The sequence below is a fragment of the Micromys minutus genome, assembly GCF_963924665.1.
Source record: "Micromys minutus genome assembly, chromosome: X".
NCBI classification, from domain to species: domain Eukaryota; kingdom Metazoa; phylum Chordata; class Mammalia; order Rodentia; family Muridae; genus Micromys; species Micromys minutus.
This window is the reverse complement of record NC_137970.1, coordinates 74,949,788-74,966,008: the sequence shown is the minus strand read 5'-3', so window position 1 is coordinate 74,966,008 and position 16,221 is coordinate 74,949,788. Positions and strand designations below refer to the sequence as shown.

General features: G+C 38.4%; 1 protein-coding gene across 1 annotated transcript in view; it reads left to right on the top strand.

Moving 5' to 3' along the window:
* Positions 1-546: 546 nt before the first annotated feature.
* The window catches only part of LOC308415026 (nuclear RNA export factor 3-like), a gene marked incomplete at both ends in the record, with an annotated part of 42,962 nt that continues 27,287 nt past the window's right edge, over positions 547-16,221 (top strand). The window contains 2 exons of the mRNA XM_080910149.1: positions 547-654; positions 1,066-1,237. Of these exons, the coding sequence (XP_080766275.1) occupies positions 547-654; positions 1,066-1,237 (280 nt within the window). The remainder of the gene's footprint in view (positions 655-1,065; positions 1,238-16,221) is intronic.

Sequence of the window (16,221 nt, the reverse complement as noted above, 5' to 3'; positions counted from 1 at the left end):
AAGGTTCTTTTGGAGAAAAAGAAGAACACTCTCTCCTGGGGGAGGAGAAGGGTATAATTAAGACACTAACCTATTATGTTTCAAGAAATAGTTCAACTTTACTATTGTCAAAAATATTAAAGCTGTGTAGAAGAAACCAATTCCAAATGATATTTACAAATTTGTGGCGAGCACTCCATCAGAAAAGTAAACTGGGTTTTTTTAATAAAATGAAAAATTTTCCCTTGACAGTAGAAGAGAAAAATCTATTACAAACCATAGGTAAGAGCCCACTTGTTCCTACTCAGGGTTCTTCAATATAACCCAAATGGAATGAGCCAATTAACCCCCTCCCCTAAACTCTACCAACTGCACACAAGTACCTGAAAGAATCAAGCTGGCAGCTCTTATCTATCCTCCCCTGGAACACTGTTTTACAAACACAGGACTGCTACTGGGTAATGTTCTTGTCCCCGGTGTTCCATTTCTAACTCTGCTGCCCACTGAGCTAGTAGCAGTAGCTGGGGGGCGGGGGTAGCATTCTCTGAAGGTTGGCATCACGGTCCGATGGAGCCTGGGAGCACAAAGCCAGTGCTCACTTCACACTCAAGCAAAACTGAGAAGAAGAATATTTTCCCCTTGCCATGTCTAGTTTTATTATTGAAAAACGACCAGGTAAGTTTCCGAGTTTTGTGAAGAACTGAAGAGCACTGTTGGTGTAGGGAAACAGGTAATGCGGATTTACCACAGCTGAAAGGAGCCTTCAAACAGCAGTGCGCTCTCCCCGTGCACTCAAATATCCAACATGATGTTTACATGATGCAGGGTGGAGCTGTCCTTTTACTAAATGCACCCATTAAAATGAGATGGACCAAAAACTATCCCCCCAAAAGGGATCCAGGGAGCAGACCCCACTGTGGGGCAATCTCTACGGTATCATAGCCCCAAACAAGGGCTCCACCCCACTGAGGCTGAGATCCGGTGAGGGGATAGCAGAATGGAAACCACTCAGTAAGAGGTGGTCCCCAGGAGAGCTGGGGCAGCAGGGTGAATTCTCACCAGCCTCTAGTGCTTCCGTTTTCTCAGGTTCTGCTACAAACAGAAAACCATACCAGAGGCTTTGGTGGGCCAGATGGAGATATCGACGTCTCCAGGAAGCATCGTGAGATTGATGACAGGGCCACAAAGCTGCTAAGTGCACAAAGCTCAAGGCACACCGTTGAAAGAGCAGTTGATCGAGATAGTACTAGTGAATGCGGTCAGCATTTTCCTCCACAAGACTAATTGCTAAACATAGACCAATCTGAACTTAAAGCAGATGGTTTAGGGCATGGGTGATAACCCTGCATTGTAATATCTGCTTGGTTTTAAAGCAAAGATATCTTTTTAAATTAGATACTCTGTATTTACATTTGAGATGTTAACCGCACTCCGCCCTGCTCCCATTCCCCTTCCCCCTCCATTTGTCTTCACAAAGGTGCACTCTCTTCTGATCCCCCTCTCCACCCCATTGCCTTGGCATTCCCCTACACTGGGAAAACATGCCCTCCCTGGACCAAAAGCCTCTTCTAACATTGATGCCAGACACTGCTGTCTTCAGCTACATAAAAGCAAAGGTATCTTGAAATGAGACACCATGTTCCAAGTCCACAAAGGAACAAGACGAGTACTTTTTTAAAAAATAGATTCTTTCATTCTTGTATTTCTGGAGGAAGCTTATTCAAACGTTGAGCTTCAGTTGAGCAACATCCACTCTCAAGACACTTGCTCTGTAGATGAAAAGATTGTCCCATTTCAAAACCATCCCCCCACAGACTAGCAGCAATTGTTTTTGTTAGGTCTTGTTTTTAAAAACTGAAAATCTGGAATGTATTTCAAAACCAATGAAATTGTAATAATTTATGTTAATGAATTCAACATATGTGAAAGCACACATTTCTTCACATAAATCTCTGATAGTTGTTGATATGAGAAACAAACAATACTGTACCATTGTTATTATTAAAATTTATTTCTGGATCTAAGTATGTTGACAAACTATAGGACTGTAAGTACCCCCCTTACTGCAGCTACTCAGTGAGCTGCAGGCCAACACAGCTACACAGATGGACCCTACCTATTTCAAAAACAACAAACAAGAGAAAAGCCCAAACAAAATGAGACAAAACCCCAAAGTCAAGGAAATCTTTCTGTTGTCTTTTAGAATTCATCCTGTGGCTGTGACATGTCAACTTCACAATCTCTTTTACTTAGTGTTTGGATATTACTGTTGTCTGTCCTGTCTGCGGGACTTTTTCAGATTCTGTATACGGTTTCAAGGCACAGATCATCACAGATCTCATGTGACTGTATATACTCTTTGTATATAATAAAACTGGAAAAGTTCTAGTATAATGTTAAGGAAACACGATTTGTATAGGTGTGTGTGTGTGTGTGTGTGTGTGTGACTTCTTTGGCAACATGGTTTCATTTTTTATTTGGTCTCCTTCCTAGAGTCAAACAGTTGAGGGAAAGGAAGGAATTTAGGAAATGGAAATCTTTATAATCAGAGCCTTCAGTAAGTCCTGAAGATAACTTCCTTACAGCAAAGTGCTGGTATAATAAGGTGCACAAGGGTTAGATGCCCAAATGGAGTCTGGTGAGCTGGGATGGGGAGTGGTGAAGACAGGAAGAGTCCTTAAATCATATCGCACAAGGAAGACTCTGCACCCTGTGAGGACCCATGCTTGAGCCACTACCACAGTTAAAAATATAGAAATAAATAGAAATAGGGAGAATTTTGCACACAAGTGAGATATGAAGTCACATGTAGGATATGGAAGGAAGACAGTTGCTTAAGATGAACCCAGGACATAGACTTGGTAGAGATTGCATATGGCATGTTTATTTAAAACATGCACAAGATATATTTTAAATAAAGATTTATGGTATAACAAGAAAAAAAGAGAACCATATTTTACTTCCTTTTTTAAAAGAATTACTTATTCTATGTATATGAGTACACTCACTGTAGCTGTCTTCAGACACACCAGAAAAGGGCATAGGATCCCATTACAGATTGTTGTGAGCCACCATGTGGTTGCTGGGAATTGAACTCAGGGTCTCTGGAAGAGCAGTCAGTGCTTTTATCCACTGAGCCATCATATAAAGTGTACTCATATGCATAAAATCAAAATTACCTTTAATGAAGCCAAAGTGTGATAACTACATCTGGGAAATTTTGTGTTCATTGCAATATACAGTATATATTGAACTCCTCATGAAGCCCCAAGATCTTATGAACTCATGATCCTGCTGCTTCAAGCACCTGAGTGCTAGGGTTACAGGCATGCACCATCACACTCAGGAAGCACCATGTACTCAATATGACATCATTAATTGGAGGTGGCAACCACAGTGTGTATGTGGGGGGGGGGTCTTGAAGATGCCTCTGCTTTACTCTGCACATGGGTCTCTGCACTAAAAAGTTGGTCTATCTGTGGCTTGGGAGAAATATACTTTTTGAGACTTAGCTAGGGGGAGTCATGCGAGGAAACTGATAGCTTATTAGAAAATCCTGAAAAGAGGGAGCTTTGATGTAAAAAAAAAAAATGGAAAAGTGTGGTCCTGAGTCACATGAGACAGTTATGACCTATGATGGCCAATAATAATGATAGTATGTTTCAAGTTTTTGGAACTATCTGCACTTTCAGTTAGAAGGTGAAAGAGGCATGCCTATGATCCTAGGAAACTGGGTCATAACATTGTGAGGAGGGACAATATTGTTGTCCCCAGATGGGAATGTTGAGGGTGGTCATGAAAAAGATTGGATCCTTTGAAATATACAGAAACTCTGGGATTCTCCCAAGACTCCATTGAGAGGGTACAGAACCTCCTGCTCCAAGCTGGAAGAGGATAGGTGATGCAGCTAGGTGAGAAGCAGGTGGCTCTTAAATCAAGATCTCTCTCTCTAGTAAATAAGTACCTGGACCATCAATCATCTAGCTAAGATCTGGCTTAGGGTCTATGCTTCTACATGCTTCTGTAAAGCAGAATCAGAAGCCGTGGCTGCAGGGTCAAAGCACCATGCTAGCTTCTTTAATTACTCTTTGAAAAATCTAATCCTGGTTCTCACCAACTTGGAGATACAACTTTATGGTCCATAACAAAGATTTGGATTAAAACCAACATTTCCCTATAGGATGGCACTGAAAATGAAATACCACTGTGCATATGTTGAATACAATTTCTATTAAAATGTATCTCCTTTCTGTGAATGAGACTTTGAAGTGAATGGGAAAAAATGGAGGGATCAAAAATGGCATACTTCATCAAGAACAGAAATTGATGAACATACTAGGTTTGGAGCATAAAGAGGGATTTTGGTAGGAAGAGGTGGGTTGCTTTTGAGGCTGTTTGGGAGATATGCTTTGTCCTCTTTTCTAATAGCATTGGCATTACCTGGGGCTACTTTTCCCTCCAGGGTCTATATTTGACTCTGAGCCTCTGTTGCTATGCAACAGTCTGCCTCTGAGCTCAGAGAATGATGCAGGGAAACTGGTCTGGGTAGCTTTGTCTACAGCATCCTGGAGACCAGATATTAGAGAGTGGGTGGGGAGAATGAGTGGGTAGCATTGTTAAGAATATGAGCTTGTTGTATTAATGGATTATTTTAGAAGAGACCATTTTTTTGCAGTGTGGTCGTATTAGCCACCATTATGAGGAACAGAGCAGGAAAGCAGATGGTCAATGAATAAAATATATGATTTCAATTACAACTGAAGCTAATGTTTATGCTTTTAATAAACATAGGAACATTCAGAGCAGAATTGGCTTATGTACATCAATTATTTTCTGATTTAGTCTAAGGATTACTATGAGTTCTAATTTCAAAAACTAGAAATTTTAATCTTTATTAAAGGAGAAGAAAAGGAAAAAAATATAAATGACCTTTTATTGGTCACTTCCAGAGTGTCTTACTTGGACATTGTATGAGTGACAGGAAAGAAAGAAAGACTCTGGCATCAGTGATGGTTCTATGGAATTTTCCACCCAGGAGAAGCAATCCAATTCCCATCCTTTCTAAGAACATCTCTAAGCTGCAAACATGAATTCTGACCAAGAAAACTACCCCTGTGAATGTGTGTCTACAGATATAAACTTGAGATCCAGGAACAAAGAATACACAGTTTTGTTATGTTTCAGCCATAGAAGCACATGCATGTAAGTACATACAAGTACACACATGTACCTACCATGTCAAAGGTTATCCCCTTCTCCCACCCTGTTCCCAACCCCCTCCCCCTCCACTTGTCTCCATGAAGGTTCAAAAACCAGCATGTATATATTTTCGGCAAAAATTTTCTCCATGGCCAAATTTACACCAGTTCTTCAGAACCCATATATATATATATTATTTTTGTGTCCTATTTTTGTCCTCTCAGAGTAAATTTTAGCACAGAGCTTTCTTTAGTTCAACTTCTGATGTGTAATTTTGTTCTCCTACTATTGCCCTTAATTTCTGAACATATCTTATTTTTATCAGGAATCCTGCTAAGTCAGTTTAGCAAAACAAAATAAAACAAAAACAAACAAAAACTTCTACATTCTAACTCTGCTTTTTAAAAAATCCATACTTGTCCTTATATTTAAAATTAAGCCTGGTTATATATTAGAGTTTCCTTCTCCCATGACAACAATACAAGTAAAATGTTTTAACTATCTTAAACTAATGTCTATCTATACATGAACATTTGCTTGTGTCAACTCAGTAGTAAATTCATTCTGTTATTATCTTGATATTTTCTCAGACAAACTACATTGTAAAGAATAAGAGGGTACTTTTGTGTTAACTTGTCCTGGCAAAAAGCCTATGACTGTTTAGTCACTCCAAATGTAGATGACAGCCTTGTGGAAGCTGCATCATATTATCTGTCCTTTAGTTAATCTTCAACTTCCTATATACACTAGCATCTCTTCAGATCACTTGCAACAGGGGGGACAGTAGAAGTCAGTAATAACTGGAATCCTAGGTGACAGTCCCATGACCCTCCCCTCCTCCTTCTACTAGTACCAGTTACCATTATCACATGGTAATATCAAGATGATGATGGGGTGACTCTATTATGCACAGAGGACAAAAAAGGTTATACTATAACAAATGACAGGAATACAATGATAGGAGCTCTGTATATTCTATATTATAAGGACACATTTGTACTTTTTCTATGGGAAGGGACCCACATGCACACACTGAAAATGGTTTGTTTGCTTTGAGTTATCCTTCAGCCTGGATATCATCCAAACAGCTGCCCCAGGAGGAATGCTCAGTGACTTTGGTGTTTGTGAAACCCTCCACCCTTATCTCCTTCTCTCCTACCCCTGTCACCGAGTAGAGAGGATAAAAGAAACACAAACACTATAAATCTCAGAGATAAGGCTGACCTCCTGACCAGAGGGCCAAGCCTAAGCTTTGAAATAATTGACTAACACCATTTCTCCTCTCTGACTGAAGATTAGATGTAAAACAGATCTTTATGCTGCTTCTCAGATTTCTGGCTCTTTGAAAAAAACCCAAATTACGAATTTAATTCCCAGATTTTTTTCCCCATACAAATACATGTCTATAAAGTACAATTATTTTGTATCACTTTCCTTGTTGATCCTTGCCTGAAATGAGGTCTCTGTGAGTAGACTGATATATATTATTCAAATTGATTAGTCTTTGGATAGAAAATTAACTTGTATTTGTATATTTACAGATTTATATCAATATGCACATTCAAAATTATAGTCACATTATATATACTTATCTTTAGGTTGCCCAAATTATTATTTATACTTCATTATTTTTGTGAGCTTAATATGCTAAGATTTCTTTTGGTGGGTGTGTAGCTTCCAGTTGATTCTCTTTTGTTTATTTCTTTGTTAATCAAAGTGTTTCAGATTTGAAACACGTCATCTTCATACATTAGCTATCACTTCCAAACAACATAAGCAGAGTTTTCACATTGTTGTTGACTTTGCATTTGCTATGAACTGGAGGTGTTTTCCTTGTGTGTTCTCATAAATAGGGTCTTCATCACATACTCCATGCTAGACCTGCAGTCTTCCTCCCTTAGCCTCCTATGTGCAGGAACTTCAGACTGTAGCAGAACACCCAGCTGAGAATTTGTTTTTAAACTGCTATAATAGTTTTATTTAAATATATAGTTCATTATAATGGCAATTGGGCAATACTCGGGGGAAGTACCCAGGAGATTAGAGCAACAGGAAGTGGAAGCTTCAGGGCTCTGTGGGACAAGCTTTAGAATAATTCCAGATTTAATTACTTGGAAAAAGATTTGAGGGCATTCATTTGTAAGGCATAGCTACTGGGTTGAAGAGATAAAATTTAACCTAGATTTTATTTGTAGTAACTCTATAAAATTATTTATGAGTTTACCCTTATGAAAGCAATAACTGCATTTTCTGGGTCTTGCTCACAGCTTCAGAAATCAGTATATTTGTGTAGTACCTATGTGCTGGCCTTTCCTCCCCATAAATAGGGTTTTATCATGGTGCATGATGAAATTTCAAGTGTGTGTGTGTGTGTGTGTGTGTAGTTTCTAAAACTTACAAAGATTTCTTTAAAAATCATAAAGACACTATAAATATCACTTGTTGATGTTGCAAAAATTCAAAACTATAGCAAATAATGCAGTAGCTGTGAGCGTGGATTAATACAAATGATTTCAACTATCACAGAATCCTTCAGTCTGCTCTTTTCATTGCCCTTTCCCTCCTCTTCGAAGTAACCATTCTATTCAAATTCATAGTTATGATTTATACTGTGTGTATATGTATGCACATGTTCACATGCATGCATATGCCTGTGTGTGTGAGTGTGTGTGTGAAGGTGTATGTGTAGAGCTGCAGAAACCTTATAATTCTTCTGATGGGGTAAAAAAAATCTCAAGTCTACTTCAAGGAAGCTTCCTACGGGTTTATGGGAAATTATTCATACAGATACAAACACAATATTTAGCCCATCATCAAAATATTATTTGCTTTCTTCTTAGTTCCACAATTCTATATTCTTAGCTGTCCTGGAACTTGTTTTGCAGGCCTGGCTGGTCTTGTATTCACAGAGATCCACCTGCCTCTGGCTCCTGAATGCTGGGATTAAAAATAGGTGTCATCACCTGGTAGGATTGATACCTTGTACATTAATAGCACCATTGTACTTTGGGTGAGTATTTGAAAATGTAAGAGTGAATTGATAAACACACTCATCTCTATAAATAGAGCTAAGGAAGGTGCTTTTCCAGAGTCTCAGAGTCTGAACCACTACATTAAACTCCCTTGACACATAGGTGTTTACTTAACATTTTTCCATCTTTGCATCTCTGGTTGCCAATGGGGTGAAGAGTTGATAGTAGTCGTTGAACTTGGTCATTGGGGGAAATTGTGATAATCTTTGCAGAACTTCCTTAATATAGAATAGAAGGAAGGCGTCATTGGTGTTGTCACAGTTTCTTCAAAGAGGAGCTGAACCTGATAACAGGATCAGGACTAATGGGAGTAGTTGAGAAGTAGGGGTGGTGGTGTGGACAAGGAATCTAGCCTGACTGGACTGAAGGGTTGGGGTCCTGCAAGGAAGTAGTCCTGAGATAACCAGATGGTTTTTCTTAATTTGGACCAAAACTGTAAATAAATTTATTTTTATATAATAATGCCCTTTTGTCTTTTATTGTTTTTTCTTAATGTAGATGATGTTGGATCCACAACAAGGCTTTATATATTAGAGGTTGTAACATCAGAAGGATGGATCCATTCACCATGGCAACCCTTTGCTGTCCTTTGGCCTAATCATTCCTTTTACCTCACACTCCATATCATACCATAGATAATCTACCTGTAATCCCACGCAACTTTCTGGAACAGAATCTGTTGCTCATAGATTTGTGATAAGTACAGCAGAGTCCTGGTCCTGTGGAAACAAGAAGTGACATGACTTAGGAAACCCTGTCTAGCTACTCCAAGGTGGCCAACCAATTCAGAACAATGTCTGTAGACACATGGTTATCAGGAACACATCTGCAGTCAAGAAAGTTGAGACTTTACTTGTTGCAAGAAAAAAAAATGCATACCACAAAGAAGGACAAAATGTCTCAGTAAGATGGTATTTATGGTGACTGAGAGGACTTGTATTTGTATCAAGTGATTTTAGGGTGAGTTTGAAAAAAATGTTTAAAGATTGCTTCTGAAGGAGGCTGTCAGTAAGCACCATTTATCCTATTTTCTATCTTATTAATTTTGTCTAGAAAGAGAGAACACAGCAAATCCAAAGCTGCCATTGATAAAAATAATTTGTCATTTTCTTGTAACTTAAATTTGAGTGTGTAACCTATAGTGACCATAGAAACCTGAAAAGTGAACAGAATCATGGGGAGGTGGGTGAAGGAGCCCTAGAAAAGGGGAGAGTAGGGTATAGACACTATGAAGGAGTAAATAGGAAAATGTGGGTACCTTACCTGGGGAGAGGAGGGAAAGGTAATACAGAGACAGAGGAAGGAAGGAGAAATAAATTACAATAAAATCTTGAATATACACATCACATGTTTATTATATATGTATATACACACATTCATGTCAGCTTTGGAAATGTCACAAGCCTTGTAGATGAAGAGCTACAAGAAATTTAATGGCTGCTGAAGAGAGAATAAGTTCTCAAAAGGAGTAAGCCCTTTATAGATTATCTAATCCCAAATAGTCAACCAGAAGTATATATGCATTTGAGCAAAAATAAATGGATTCTATAAGTTGTGTATATATGTGTATGTGTGTGGGTGTGTGGTATACAACAGTACATTTAATAAGAGATCATGAATTTGAGAAGTGGTTAGAGGGGAAAGAGGGAGAGGTAGAAATGATGTGGATACAGCAGTTATATATAAAATTCTAAAAAAATTAAAACAGAAATGGAAAAAAAGGGTCATTCAGATTAGCCAGGATAGAAATGGTCATTTCTGATTTTCATTGTCTTGATTTTCTTTTTTTTTTTTTCATTTAATCATGGTTACAGAGTGACTGAAATTGATGATGTCTGGAAGTGGAAGTGCTTATTTTAGCAGAACACCACTAGCCAACTGTCAGTGCTAGTTATTAGCATAGAGTGTCATCAGCAAGCTAGTGAGAGAATCCTAAATTTGATGAAGCCAGGTAAAGGTGTAGTAATTAAGGATGACTAGATCCATAATACTGATAAAAGTCTTGAAGCATTTTTGCTTACCTGAGTGCAAGATGGGACAACGTTTTACTTACTGCTGTCATGGAGAGAGAAGCAAATCTTAATCTGCATTACTGAGCATGCTTCTAAACACGAGGATTTGATGACATCCTCCTTTATTGGTGTCCAGCACAAAAAGAGGTGTTCTACTCCAGTAGAGCACAGTTTATTTTAAAAAAGATTTATTTGTTGTATTTACATGAGAACACTGTAGCTGTCTTCAGACACACCAGAAGAGGACATCAGATCCCATTACAGATGGTTGTGAGCCACCATATGGTTTCTGGGAATTGAACTCAGGATCTTTGGAAGAGCAGTCAGTGCTTTCAACCTCTGAGCCGACTCTCCAGCCCCGTAGAACACAATTTTTAATGCAAGAAAATAGAAGAACAGTGAGTGGATTTTAGACTGTGGCAGTCAGAAAAAGCTGAGGACTTCAAAAGTGGAGTTAGGGAAGTGTGGCCACTTGTGAGGCACTACTGTGCTTACCTGGGATTGCTACAGGCAAAAGCTGTCATGAAAAAAAATGTCCAACCTCTGATTTCTCATCTTGCTCTAATACTCACTATTCTAAGCTCTGAATACTTTATACTTGTTCTAGTAAAAAGCTAATTTCTCTGCCATTATGACATTTATCTCTGAACGTTTAACTATGACGCTCAACTCACACCACTGAACAAATTGTTTATTTTCCCAACTCCTGAAATAAATTTCGTTCAACAAAAAGGCAAGGATTACTTTGCCTTTAGGTATATTTATTTAAAGAAAAAGTGAATAGTACTTAAATTGGATTTCTGTCCATTATTTAGATGTAAGGATTTTTTTTGAAGTTCCCATGATGCTGAATAAAAGTATCCCAATTTGATATTAATTTTTGTATTTATCTATGAAAATGTTTTATGTAAATTTTAATTGTGTATTAAAGTGAGTTTTTACATTTGATGAAGATACATTTTTAATAGACAATTATTTCTGCCAGGTGCTACCAATGATATTTTGCAATAGTGATTAAATGCTGCTTTGCGTCTCTGGTAAAAAATAGTAATTATACAAGTTGTCCAAAACTACGGAACTGAAAGTGAAGACTGTCCCAATTGTTACTATATATTGAAGCTGGGCTTTATTTTTTAATGTTGAAAGGAAAACCTAAAAGGTTAATTATATTTAGGACTAATGAGATGGCTCAGTGTTTTAAATCAAGTGTGGCTCTTGTAGAGGACCAACGTTTAATTCCCAGCACTCACATGGTGGCTCACAACCATCTGTAATGTGTTATGTTGCCCTCTCCTGACATCCTTTGGGACCAGGCATGCACCAGCACATACATGTGGGCAAGGCATTCATAAATACAAAAAGAATACATCTAGAACTTTTTAAAGGCTAACTATGTTTGTCAGTCGTTTCTAGTGTACCTGCCTATTAGAGTCCACTTCCCTCCTTCCCTGTACTTTCCACATTGTCTCAATTGTATGGCATTAAACGGAGTTTATAAAAGGCTTCTCTAATTAAAACAAGCCCAGTTGAAGTAGGAATAAAATAAAATAAAGGCTTTGATCTCCCAGTTTCAGGTTTCAGTCTTGGTTCTGTAAGATGTGTTGGAGACATGCTTAAGATGTCCAAACTCATGGCTCTCCTCTTATTCCTCCTCTTCTTTGGATTTGCCACATGATGTTAAAATAAAACAGGATATGATCAATGAAGAAGTTCAATCAAGATCACATAAGAAATATGACTGCATTCTGCCTAAGATGTCAGGCTCTAATGAAACATTTTATGCAAATTATGCCAAAATTACATGTTATGGGGCTGGAGAGATGCTTCAGCAGCTGGGAATGCATACTGTTCTTGTAGAGGACCTGAGTTCAGTTCCCAACATTCAAATCGTTCAGTTCACAACCATCTGTTAATCCAGCTCAATACTAATCTAGTACCTCTGGCTGCCACACTCCTCTGAACACACACACACACACACACACACACGCATGCATGATTAAAATAAAATAAAAATTAAATATATCTTATAATGTAGAATAAATTATAAACCATTGTGATATGTTCAAAGTTAGTCAGAATTTAGAGTAATGACTCCTTTTTGCTTCTTTAATTTGACCTACTTTTCAAAAATAAAATTAAGGGGCTAGACAGAGTGCTCAACAGTTAAGAACATATTTTGCTGTTCCAGAAGACCTGAATTTTGTTTTGAGATCTATGTAAGGTGTCTCATAACCATCTGTAAATTATATCCTCCTCTGGTCTCTGGGACCATCTGTACATATACTAACACATGCACATGCTCGGGAATACATACATACATATACACACAAATGAAAAAAAGTAAAACAAATCTTTAGAAAAACTTAGATATTTTGGAAATCTATTTTAGAAGATATTACATTCCATAAAGTAAGCTGTTTGAAACTTTCAAGTCTGTATTTCTACCTGTAGAGACTTTGTTAAACCAAACTGTGTTCACTTTCCATAAGAGATTTTTATTTTCATTTCGATCTCCAAGAATCCTTTAGAGAAGAAAACATCAAAGAGTTGTGTTAGTGTCATGAAACACCTTGAAAGTAAACATGAAGATTACAGAGTAATTTTAGCTCAGAAGTTTGAAGGTTAACTCTGTGACTAGACAGATTATTGTTTTGGACCTCTGGCACAAGTGCTGGGTGGCAATGGAGGGAAGCCCGTGTTGCATAAATGTGTTCATCCCATCAGCCAGCAAATTGAGAAGATCCTGGCATCCTAAAACCCCTTGAGGGGAGTATTCCTAAACATGCAAGAACCTCCCACTAAGCCTTATTTCTTAAAGGTTGTCCCACCTATTAAGAGTGTTTTCCTGATGACTAAGGCTTTTCCACATGAACCTTTGGGGAACATTCGTGTAGAATATACTGTAGTATATATACCACTGCAGACTGGTACTGATACGCACTGCTTTCTAGGTTGTGAACATTTTGAAGATTGAAGACATGGGCTCTCTAAGTGCACACTTTTAGTTGCCTGGTATTTTGCGATGAGGCAAATTTTGAAAGAACAACTTGAACCTAATAAATTGACAAAAACTTCACACATTTGATGTAAAAAAAAACTTTTAAAATGAGTATTGGTACCTACACTTATCTGTGGGTATAGAAGTAAGATTAAGTATGTACTTAGTAATTATGCTATTCTAGCAAAATGGTGGTAATAAAATCTCTTCTAAGATCCATGACCTGGAAAAAAAGGCTGAAAAACTGGTGAGTGGGAGACCTAGGCTGCTGGGGAGCGGAGGGATCTCTGCGGAGTGCAAACGGAAAGTGTACCCCCGGATTGACCTGCCCTGTCCTGCCCGATCCAGTGACCTGGAACAGAACTTAGGAATTTCTGTTTCCACCCGGAGGCGACTTCAGGACACAGAGCGGATCCTGGACCATCTGCCACCCAGGACAGCGGCTCATAGAGACTGAGAAAATGGTGGGTGGGAGACCTGGGCTGCCAGGGAGCAGAGAGATCTCTGCGGAGTGCACACGGAAAGTGCACACCCTGCCTTGCCCTGCCCCGCTCTGTCTGATCCAGCGACCAGGAATAGAACTTTGGAACTTCTGTTCCCACCCGGCGACTCTGAGGCATAAAACAGGGCTCGACCCATCTGCCACCTGGACCAGTGGAGATCCAGGGACACAGACCAGATACAAGGGAAAGGCAAGAACATATCACTGACAACAAAATGGCAAGAGGAAAGCGAAAGAGTATATCCCAAGGAAACCAAGACAACCTGGCAACACCAGAACCCAGCTCTCCCATAACAGAAAACATCGGAATTCCAAACACTCCAGAAAAGGAAGACACAGACCTGAAATAATACCTCAAGATGCTGATAAAGATACTTAAACAAGAACGGGAGGAAAAGCAAAAAGATTCAGAAGCTTTTAAAGAGGAAACAAGAAAAACACTCAAAGAACTCAAAGAACTAGAGGAAAACAGAATCAAAGAGATGAAAGAATGGAAGAGGGAATTTAAAACGGAAATTGACACAATAAAGAAAACACAAAAAGAGATAACCCTAGAGGTAGAACACCTAAAAAAGAAATCAGGAATCACAGAAGCAAGAATTTCCAATAGATTACAAGAGATCAAAGAGAGAATCTCGGGGGCAGAAGACAACACTGTAAACAGACAAAACAGCCAGAGAAGATGCAAAAAACAAAAAGCTCCTAACCCAAAATGTCCAGGAAATCCAGGACACAATGAGAAGACCGAACCTAAGGATAATAGGAATAGAAGAGGGAGAAGAGTATCAACTAAGAGGCACAGTAAATATCTTCAACAAAATCGTAGAAGAAAACATCTCTACCCTCAAGAATGAGATGACCACGAGCATAAAAGAAGCCTTCAGAACTCCAAATAGGTTGGACCAGAAAAGAAATACCTCCCGACACATAATAGTAAAAACATCAAGTGCCCAAAGCAAAGAAAGAATACTAAAAGCAGTAAGGGAAAAAGGTCAGGTAACATATAAAGGCAGACCAATCAGACTCACACCCGATTTCTCAACAGAGACTATGAAAGCAAGAAGAGCCTGGACAGACGTCATGCACTTCTTAAGAGAACACAAGTGCCAGCCCAAGCTGCTATACCCAGCAAAACTATCAATCACCATCGATGGAGAGACAAAGATATTTCAAGACAAATCAAAATTCACACAATATGTGACCACAAACCCAGCACTACAACGAATTATAGGTGGAAAACCCAATACAAGGAGGGAAAATACAGCCTAGTAAAAACAAGAAAACTCCTAAACAAGAAAACTAAAAGAAGAAAAAGACACAGACACAACTCAACCCACAAAAGCAATAATAGCAGGAAACAGAAAAAACTATTCCTTGATATCTATTAACATAAATGGACTCAACTCCCCAATTAAGAGACAAAGGCTATCAGAGTGGATACATAAACAAAATCCAGCATTTTGCTGCATACAGGAAACTCATCTCAGAGACAAAGACAGACAATATCTCAGAGTTAAAGGGTGGGAAAAAAACTTCCAAGCAAACAGCTCCAAGAAGCAAGCTGGAGTGGCTATTCTAATATCGAATAAAGTAAATTTCCAACCAAAAGTTATCAAAAAAGATAAGGAAGGACACTTTTTACTCATTACTGGGGAAACCGGTCAGGAGAAACTCTCAATCCTTAACATATATGCTCCAAATAAAAAAGCACCCACATTCACAAAAGAAATCCTACTAAAGCTCAAAAAATATATTTCACCCTACACAATAATAGTGGGAGACTTTAATACCCCACTCTCACCAATGGACAGATCAGAAAAACAGAAACTGAACAAGGACACTGCAAAACTAGCAGAGACTTTGAACCAACTAGAATTAATAGATATATACAGAACATATTATCCTAAAGTAAAAGAATACACCTTCTTCTCAGCACCCCATGGCACCTACTCGAAAATTGACCACATAATTGGACACAGAGCGAGCCTCCATTGATACAAGAAGATTGAAATACTCCCATACATCCTCTCAGATCACCATGGTCTACGGCTGGTCTTTAACAACAACAAAGACAACAAAAAGCCCACATACACATGGAAACTAAACAACGCTCTGTTAAACGATAGCAGGATCAAAGAAGAAATAAAAAAAGAAATTAAGGATTTTCTAGAATTCAACAAAAACGAAAACACAACATACCCAAACCTATGGGATGCAATGAAAGCAGTATTGAGAGGAAAACTCATAGCCCTAAGTGCTTCCAAAAAGAAACTGGAGAGAGCTTACATCAGCAACCAGACAGCACAGCTAAAAGCCCTAGAACAGAAGGAAGCAGATATACCCAAAAAGAGTAGACGGCAAGAAATAATCAAAATTAGGGCAGAAATAGACCAAATAGAAACAAAAAGAACCATTGAAAAAACCAAGAAAACCAAGAGTTGGTTCTTTGAGAAAATCAACAAGATTGATAAACCCCTAGCAAGACTAACTAGAGGGCAA